Source organism: Eublepharis macularius, chromosome 1 (genome assembly GCF_028583425.1).
Source record: "Eublepharis macularius isolate TG4126 chromosome 1, MPM_Emac_v1.0, whole genome shotgun sequence".
Lineage (NCBI taxonomy): Eukaryota > Metazoa > Chordata > Lepidosauria > Squamata > Eublepharidae > Eublepharis > Eublepharis macularius.
The window spans coordinates 221,270,699-221,280,703 of record NC_072790.1 but is presented as its reverse complement, the minus strand read 5'-3'; the positions used below and the strand labels follow the sequence as shown (position 1 = coordinate 221,280,703).

General features: G+C 45.5%; 1 protein-coding gene across 1 annotated transcript in view; it reads right to left on the bottom strand.

The window, feature by feature from the left end:
• Positions 1-683: 683 nt before the first annotated feature.
• The window catches only part of LOC129343443 (uncharacterized), a 49,684-nt gene continuing 40,362 nt past the window's right edge, over positions 684-10,005 (bottom strand). The window contains exons 5-6 of the mRNA XM_054999643.1: positions 6,670-7,409; positions 684-3,747 (exon numbers count right to left, since the gene is read on the bottom strand). Coding sequence (XP_054855618.1) covers positions 3,703-3,747; positions 6,670-7,409 — 785 coding nt within the window. The 3' untranslated portion in view covers positions 684-3,702. The remainder of the gene's footprint in view (positions 3,748-6,669; positions 7,410-10,005) is intronic.

The following is a 10,005-nucleotide window of genomic DNA, read 5'->3' as shown; positions in this document are numbered from 1 at the left end:
AGTTCCATTCAGGTTGCCCGTTGCCAAAAACCTGGGCATGCAGGCAGGAAGCCCATGACAGAGATTCCAAAATACCTCCAACTCTATAATAACAATATTCGATTTATATACCGCCCTTCAGGACAACTTAATGCCCAACTTAAAGCGGTTTACAACGTATGTTATTATTATCCCCATAACAAACACCCTGTGAAGTCGGTGGGACTGAGAGAGCTCCTAGAAGCTCTGACTGACCCGAGATCACCCAGCTAGCTTCAAGTGGAGGAGTGGGAAATCAAACCTGGTTCTCCAGATTAGAGTCCTGCATTCTTAACCGCCACACCAAACTGGCTCTCTAAGGCTCTGTGGGGAAGCAGGAGTGTTTTAAAAGACCTTGGGCACATATGCACATTAGAAACAAGAATTTTGCTGGGGTTTTTTTTTCAAGTCTTGATGGGTGATCCACACCTAGGGCAAAGCTTCTGCTTTTCAAATCACTGAGTGCATGGCAGTTCTGGATCTCCCACATTTGGCATATGATATATGAACTGGCTAAGGCTGTGGTGCATTGGTAGAGCATCTGTTGAATGCAGATGGTCTGTTAGGATCAATTACCATATTCTTCAGTTAAAAGAATCATTCAATAATTCCAGCAAGTTAGCCACATTAGTCTGTTGTAGCAAAATAAAAGAGAAGTCAGGTGGTACCTTGAAGACTTAAATTTATTCCAGCATAAGTGAGTGATGTGACGGGCCTCTAACCTGAGACACTGGAGAGCCACTGCCAATAGGCAATACTGATTTTGATAGATCAACGGTCTGACTCAGAATAAGGGTGAACACAGCTTTTGATTGATTCAGGCCATTGATCCACCTACCTCAGTATCATCTATCCTGAGTGACTAAAATAAACAGAAGCCTTAAAAACTAACCCAAGTTTATTTCCGCATAAACTTTTTGGGACTAGAGATTATTTCTTCAAATGCTATGCAAACATTTTATTTAGGAGGTATGACAAAACAAAATAAAACCATAGTGAAGAGTCTATGAAATGCAGGATTTACAGAGTGAAATGTAAATATATGAAATTCATATCTAACCAAGAAAATACAGACCATACACCAGAACATGTGTAATTGGTGGCAAATCAAGACCCAAATCCTCCCACATCTCTTCCCTCAACCTTCACCCCCCAATGATGGGGGGGGGAAGCTTGGGAAACTCCTGAATATTTGAAGAAGTGCATGGGGAGGGCAGAGTTTCCAAAGGGGAAAGAGCTCAGCAGCAATGTAATGCCAGTTCTCTGAAGCTGCCACTTACCGCAGGAGAACTGATCTCTGTAGTCTGGAGACCAGTTGCAATTCTGAGAGACCTAGTCCCCTACCTGGAGGTTGGTAATCCTACAGCCAATCTCCACCAGTAAGGTTGCTGGATGTTGTAGTGTCTATCTGTATTTTAAAAAACAACCCCAGTCCCTGTTATCTGATGTAGCAGGGCCTGTCATGTAGAAGGATGGCATGGCAAATGTGCTCAGTGCCATTAAACATGTACACAAATCCCTCATATATAATTTATCACTAATCAATATAATTGAACACTAATTGTCAATAATCCCAACAATGAAATCCAGCCAATTATTAAAGCACAACAGGGCGGATTGAGGCTGAAGTTCAAGGCAGTGAACTGCGTATGGAATTGCTGAGAGCGTCTGTTCAGATGCACCATTGCAACCTTGCCATGTGGCCACTTTTCAGAGACTTTTCAGTGACACCACTCTCCAATTGCCAGCAGTGTATATAGGACAGCATCTCCGAAGTTCAGAAAGCTGTCCCCTCCTGAATTAAAACTGGGTGCACAGTTACGGCTCACTTGCTCCCAATTTTACTTTTATAGTGCAATCCTATGCAGAGTTACTCCAGTCTAAGCTCACTGAAATCAGCGAGCTTAGACTGAAGTAATCTTGCATAAGATTGCACTGGATTTGTGTTAACCTGCCTCAGAGGAGCTCACCCTCTGCATTTCTACATGATTCAGATACAATTCCTGATTGAAAGGTGGCAGGGCTAGAGCAGCAATTCATACAGAAGAGTTTCCCCTGAGGATGAATACAGCTGTCTTCTCTCTGTGCTGAAGGACAGAAATAGACTCATGCAAACTCTCTCAGCACTACTATTCAGCTCCTGCAGACTGGATGGAACCTGGACCAGAGCACAGGCAGACGGATGCAGCCGGCAGCCTCGACTGCAGATGGGCACTTTGGGTTCACAGAAGTCATTAATTAATTGACCACCTGGAAATAAATAACTAATGATAAGCATACGGTTGTTGCTTTATCATAATTCATGGGTATTTGGAGCATTACACATACTTTACCCTTATCCTTGCAACCCCAAGGCCTGTGTTACTGTAGATGTAGACAAACCCCCTCCAGTGGGGGCTTGCCTGGTGTGACTTGTGACCCTAGTGTGATCACAGGCTGAAACTACTACCTGCCCACATATCAACCTTATGTCAGTCCCAAGTCAGACATTCAGAATGTCTAAGGGGGAGGGGGGAGGCCTTCTTGCCTGGGGTTTGAATGCCAGCGTACCACTGTCCTTGGGAAGCCGGATATCCGGATTTTTGAATGATTTAAAAACCCTGGTTATCCAGAGGCAATGGCAGGACAAAAGAACCCTGTTGGTTCACCAAAAGGAAACCATACTTTATCATATCCCTTTTAACATTCTTAAAACCTGTCTGGTCACTAGCTGCCATTGCCTTTGCTCCATGGCAGCCAAGCTCCCAGAAAGCATTGCATCCTATGGGCTACCCTGGGGCTGTAACTCTGAATGCTCTTCTTTTGTTCCCGGGCCCAAGGCCCAGCCAACAGAACATTAATATAGCTTCCCTTTGTTTCTATACCAGAGTGATAGTAGCCAGCATTCAGCTACAAAGTGTTTGTGTGTGTATGGGGAAACCGGAGCAGAAAATAATGCTCTCATTGATATTTTGGGTGTTGGGGGAAGGGCAATGCTAGGAGCAGGAACTTATCTGCAACTTCCAAATTCATATTGGATTTCTAAAATGCACCTATTGCAACAGCAGAAGCAGATTAAAAAAAATATGAAAAAGGAAACACTGAACTCCAAAATGTTAACATTCTCATACGCAGCTCCTCTCAGTACGCTAACATGAGGCAGCTTTAATAATGCAATACACAGAATCACCGGTATAATTCCGCTTGCAACTGATAGAGGAAGCAACAGCACGGAAAGATCATCATCATGAGAAAAGGATGATTGTGTGTGAAACAGTTTACAATGATCTACAAGCTCAGACCCCTGTTTTCTCACCATTGGCAAAATCCACCAGGAAATTCTCTTGCACCAGATCCCCTGAACTGAATGAGAACTGAGCAGAAACACAACAGTGCTGCACAGCAGGTTTCCAGACTGCCCATTTTACAGAAGGGAACTGAGGTTAGGAGCAACTTTGTGATTGAAATGAGACTAGAGCCCAGAGCTTTGAAGTACCAGATGTAGCATTCTGCAGAACTGCCAGGATCTGATGTACCACCTCCCTTCCGCAATAGCTCCAGGAGCTCCTCAGGGATCAGTAACAGAAGAGGATCTAGCTCCTGAAATGCTTTTTTGGCACCAAATAAGGTTCTGTGCCTCTCCTGCAAGGCCTAGAAAAAGCCTTGACATAGGCAGATATGGGTTGTCTTCCCCACTGCTTTTGTTCATGCATCCGATGGGGTTATTATAACACTTGGCATTTCACTTCCCTGTGGAAAGAGCAAGAAAGGCAATGAGAGAAGTGTGATGTGAAGCTTTCTGTTATACCTGCTACTGGTTCACCACTACGGCATTCTAGATCCCTGCACTCTTGGCTGTTGCTCTGTGGAACAGCAGGAGTAAAATGGAGAGCAAACTAGAGGTGTGGCAATGCCAATGACATCACTTCCAGTACAAACCCAGAAGTGATGTGAAACCTAAAGCATCACCCTGATATAGTGACATCACTTCCATATTCATGCCATACGTGACATTCCGGCGTTGCCATGTCACTGAGCATTCCGTTTCTAATCCCCTGCGTCTCCCAGGGGTTCCTCGCACTTGGCTGACAATCCTGTTCTCCACCCCACCCTTTCCTTAGAAGTGAACATATGAATCTGCCTTATATAATCCATGAGTCCCATCTAACCTAGAATACTTTACTCTGAATGGTAGTGCCTCTTTCCAGGGTTTCCAATACAGGATGTCTCCCAAGCCCTATTACCCAAGATCTCTTGAACTGGAGAGGACAACTGGGGATTGAGTCCCAGCCCTTTGACATACAAAGCAGGCGCTCTGCCACTCAGCTATGGGCCCTTCCTTGCACCTTCGCCTCAACTATACATAGGGCCCATCACAATGGCAGCTTACCCACACTCACGGGTTTGCTGTATTCACAAACTGTGCTGCAAACCTCAAGGCAAGTATTTCAGAAAGACTTCTATTTTTGCTACTCCACATGGTGTATTCTGTGCAGCAAAAATGAGGAAATAACTCCCTCCCCCAGTGCTGTTTGGATGAAGGAAAACAGTTGGGGGGGGCTCAAGAGCCCATCCTCACCCCACAGTGGTGTTCCAAGCCCTTTTTGGGCTCTCCTTTATTTTTTAACAGTGATTTCCTGCAGCTGTTGTGTGGCTCTGGGGAAGCTGAGTTGCATCCAGGGGAACTCGGACCCAACTCTTTAAAAACCTGAATGTCTGATTTGGCTCTAAGCAGGCTTTTTTTCTGGAAAAAGAGGTGGTGGAAATATCAAGCAGCAAGTCACCTCAGAATTCGGGTATTTAAATGCTTTGGTACGCTCTTTAATGATTTGGGAATCTTTACAGAGCACACCAAAGCTCAAAGCAACACTTTTCTTGCCATTTGCAAACGGCAACAAAAGTGTTGATTTAAAAAGCCAGCCGCTTTTCAATGGATGGGAGGGGAATCCCCCCTCCTGTCAGCTGAAAAAGCTGCAGGCTTTGAAAGCAGCAACACTTTTCTTGCAAGAAAAGTAGTGCTGCTTTCAAATGCCCCACTGCTTTTTTCAGCTGAGGTGGGTAGGAGGGGGGTGGTCCCTCCTCCCTCTCCCCTCCACTAAAAAAGATGCTGGCATTTTAAAACACCTTTTCTCAGCTGATGGGAGGGGAATTCCCCTCCTGTCAGTGAAAAAAAAACTGGCTTTAAAAGCAGCAACACTTGGGCTGATCAGGGAGGAAAGCGGCAGGGCCACCGTACATGTGATTACTTTGAAGAGGTGCCGGAACGCGGTTTCACAGTGTTCTGGCTGAAAAAAAGCCCTGGCCCAAAGTAAACAATACTGACCTGATTGGACATACAGTCTGATTCAGCATAAGTCAACTTCATGTGTTCACCTCCTCCAATTTATCCCCACACAATACTCTGAGCTAAGTTTGGCTGAGAGAGACCAAGATCACCCAGCAAGCTTTGAACCTGGATTTGAACCCAAGTCTCTCTTGACTAACTCTAACCACCAAAAGTAAACATAAGAAAGTTCCTAAGCACCCTGTCCATGTGAAGGGTGGGGACGGCTTCTGTTGTTCACAGATCACTGCTCTGCACCCCACCCAGCACAGATAACAATCCCCCTTCGACTTCCTCAATAATAACTTAAGTCTAAAATGAAAGACAGGTGGTGAATCAAGAGCTCCTGATTGCAACAGCTCACCTTAACCCCTTCAGCTCGCTTTAACCTTAGAATCACATACTGAATATCAATCAAATGAGAGGTTGAAATGAGTTCAGGGATTGTTCGCCACAAGACAAAGGCATATATCCACATTAAAACCATAAACTGGTTTAAATAGTAATTTCCCACAGAACTGTGGTTCCAGGGAAGAGCTGAAGAATCCTAAACAGAATTTTCAGTATCTAGTGCAACAACAGTCACTGTTATTTCAGAGGAAACAGGGATAGCTAAAAATTTATAATACACATGGGGCCATATTAGCATAGCTATGGCTAAGTTCACACATGTATGTACATCACCTGGCTTCTCAACACTAAATCAATGGAAACTGCATTTGTGAACTGACTCCACTGAGAGTCTCTCTACACGAGACACCTGGGTGCATGTTTGTCAAGTGTAGGGAGACGCAATGTTAGCTGGGAAATGTAGTTTAAAAAGACACAGCCAGCAGAGATCGCTCCTCAGAGGGTTTGTCAATTTCATCTTCGCCTCCCGAAGGCTCTGTCAATTGCACCTCTCCAGTCTAAAACTGTGTGGGATTGCAACCAGAGGGCAGTGAGGAATGGAAATGGGCTGGAGCTGCCTTCCAGAGCTGGGCTTGAACCTGGAGAGGTTATAATGGAGTGAAATTTCCCTTCTGGCATTTAACAGTCCCTTTACACAATTTCAGTGTATAGCAATGCCTGCTGCCGGCTCTGTCTTTTTAAACTACCCTTCCCAGCTAACATTGCATCTCCTGAGTCCTGACACGTGTTCTTCACGTGTCAGATGTCTCATGTAGAGAGACACTGAAAAGCACTGCATTTTGACCTAATGTAAGGAGATATTAAACTTCTTGTCTGTGATGGCACATTCACATATATTGCAGACTGCTAGATGTTGCAACCCCCTGAGTAATGAATGGGCATATGTGAACCAGCACCCTAAGGGATCTAGTACAGTACATGCCAGCAAATCATCCTACCTGCGTCTCCAGATCAATGCTTTCATAGATATCATCAAAATGTTTTTCTGGGATGGGTGGTGGTTCTTCCTCTCCCTCTTCCAAGGGCCTGTTGTGATTTGCAGGTTGAAACTGCTGATCTGTCTTGGGTTTTTTGCATACCCGAGCATACATTGCACGTAGTTTCTTCTCCACATCAGATGCGGACTCCGTAGGAGCATCTTGTTCAGCTGTCAATTCCTGCAGTTGCAGATGTGATTCATTGCACTCCAGGGTCGCAGTCAATGGTGCAGATGCATCACCAGACCATGGATGCATGCCCATTACCTCTGCAGTCCTGTTCTCTTTCCCACCAGATTCCACAGACCCCACCTGAGCACAGCTGGAGGTCTTGGATAGCAAGTCTGAGCCTTCCCGTCCTTTTGACCAGTCCCTGGAACACAATTTTCTTTCTCCATCCTTGATGCTTTCATAAACTCGGCTGTCCATGCTTGGATTCAGAGGCTCTGTTCTAGATATGTCCTCTTCCCTCGGAGTCATGGGAAGTTTCCTGAGCTGCAGTGGGCCTGGGGTAGTTGAGTTGGGACATGATGCTTGTGAACCAAGACTTATTGAGTGTTCTAAATTTGTCACTTCAAACTTCTCTGTCTTTTGGTGGTTTGAGCTTACTGTGTCTGGATACTGCGGAGAGTTTGCGGGCAGATGATGTACCACACAACCGTTTGTTTGGCTCTCAGCTGGGTTACTGGGCAAAGAGCTACCTGTTGGGAAAGAACTTCATTTTTATTGTGTGTTACTTTGAGCTCTGTTGGGTGGGGGAACAGACTTGGGAAATAAGATTTCAATTTTATAAACAAGTAATATATTTTATAAATAAAATGTAGGCCTTGGAGAAATATGTCCCTGCAACAAATAATATTCATTTATTTTCTGGAATAAAATGATTGTCTGCAAAACCCTCTTACAACTATGGTCAAGCGATGGCTCAGAAAAGAAATACTACAGACCAGCAGCTGCTAGGGGCCTGGTCTAATATAGTTACCAGGCCTAGCCAGTGGGAGACCGGACAAGAGCATGGTGGGGGAAGCAGCCATCAGTAACAGTATGATGTCACTTCTGGGGAAAAACAGAAGGGATATCACACCTCTCTGGGAACCTGTGGAAGTTCAATGGTAAAACCATAGAGTTTTCAGCAATTATTCCTAAAGAGGCCTGACATCATTTCCAGGGTTTCCAAGAGAAGCATGATATCACTTCTGGGTTTTCCTGGAAGTGATGTCACACCTAGGCTTGCCATCCCCCCCACCCGGAGCGGAGGATCTCTGCCTCATCTGCTGTCCCCTAGCCTAGTTCACCTTGCCAATGGGGGGGGGGGGGTAGCACAGGGGGAGAAGCCCATGCATGTGCTGCCCCTCCACAGAGGAATCCTGGTGCGCGCTGACTGAAAACCACTCCTTTGGAGGCAGTTTTCATTTTGAGTGAACAACAATGTGCCATGACTCCTTCCCTCTTCGAACCTGCTCATTTTCCAGTGGGATAAAGGAAGGAACTGTGGTGCATGCGCTCATGCTCAAACTAAAAATTGCCTCCAAATTTTTCAGGAGGTTTTTTGTCAGTGCGCACTGGGATTTCTCTGTGGAGGGGGAGCATATAGCGCACACATAGGAAGTAGCATGTAGCTGTAGCATGTGTGGCAGGGCCCAAGACAGGAAGCCTGGCTGCCCTAGGCTATGCAAACAGAAATAGGCTCAATTCTCAAATGGCACCTGTTGAATTTTTAAGGGTAAATATGGGGGCGGCAATCAGAGATCAGTGGAGGCAGGTTTAGCTCCACTCCAACGTCTCCATACAGCTTTGCTATCTCCCATTTTAAATGGATGGCTGTCGTTCATTCAGGTGGGAAAATATAAGACATGAACTGCATATGTAGAAGAATGAGGTGGTAAAATGGACTCTGCCAGTTTGGTCTGGAAAATCACCCCTGCTCCCTGCAAGAAAAACAGGAAACAATGGGGAATAGGCTGAGCTTTTCAGTATGCTAAGTTTTAAACTTGCAGAGTTGTTTTTAAATGGGGAAGTGTTCAAACACGGAATGCACTTCCTAGCACCTTAAGAGGTGCCATCCATTCTGCCGTCTTCCAATCCCACCACTCTGCAGCAAGACCAGGCCAGAATAATTCTTAGTAGGGGAGAACTTTTGATGCCACGCATGTTCTTCCAGATTTGAAGCGCAAGGCTACACAAGAACATGAAATGGATTTTAGGAGACAGCAAATATAACAAGAAGAATGGAATGGAGAAAGACTGGCTGCTGGGGGACTGCAGAGACAGGCAGGCTGCAGGTTGGGGGGTGCCCTTTTCCTGACCTTCCCTTGATCCGTCTCAGCATACTGCTTTTAAATCATGAGTCGCAGTTCAGAGTGGGGTGTGCTTGTGTGTGCCATTCTGACTTTCTGTAGTTGAGCAACTACCTAAGGTTGGCATTAAAGAGGGAGAGGTACATGTGGGGGTTCTTGGAGAAAAGAGCATAGTAGCACCAATATGAGTGGCCACAGTGATCGGTGGAATGGCCAGGAGGCAGAAGAAACAGCAGGAGGGCACATAGTTGTGGGAAGGTGAGGGAAAGAACAGCAGCCTGTCTCTGCAAAAATAGCCATCTCCAACCACCAAAAGAAGGAAAGCTGCTTTTGATCCTGTGGTTCCTATTCCACTGCTCTGCAAAACAAACTCTTAAAAGCAGATCCCACAAAGTGACAGGCAGCCTGCCCCTCCCAGATTAGGCAGGGTTCCCACGCCCTGTTTGTTTCCTTGCCTGGTAATTCATGCTACATACAGCACAGATTAGAATTACTCGTGGGACTGAGTTTGGGGCATTTATATAGCTCCTATGTTCTTCTTAAACCCCAAGCATCCAGGCACATTTGGCCAAGTGCCAATTCATGCAATAAAGCTGTTGCTTTTGTTAAGTATTTAAGCTAAGCAGGTTCCAGTTCTATTTGCAGAAGAGCCGTCAGTCGCCTGGTCTGCCAAAGATACCTGCCCAGCAGGTTCTTGCTCCTATCGATCACTTAAGAGTACTGGTATGGTGTAGCGCAGCGGTCTTCAAGCTTCCTCAACCCAGGACCCAACTTTAACACTTAGGTGGCAACATAGGACCTTCCAAGCAGCAGCGAAAAAGAAAGTGACTCTATAGGAACTCTTAATCCAGAAAATGGGACTGTGTACAACTCTTCCTCTTCCTGTCTCATGTCACGTGGGTGGCCTCATGCATGAGGTTACAGGTGGGTCCGGGGTTTGGAAAGTTTGAAGACCACTATGGTATATTAACCAGAGTATATTGCATCTAAACAAACCATG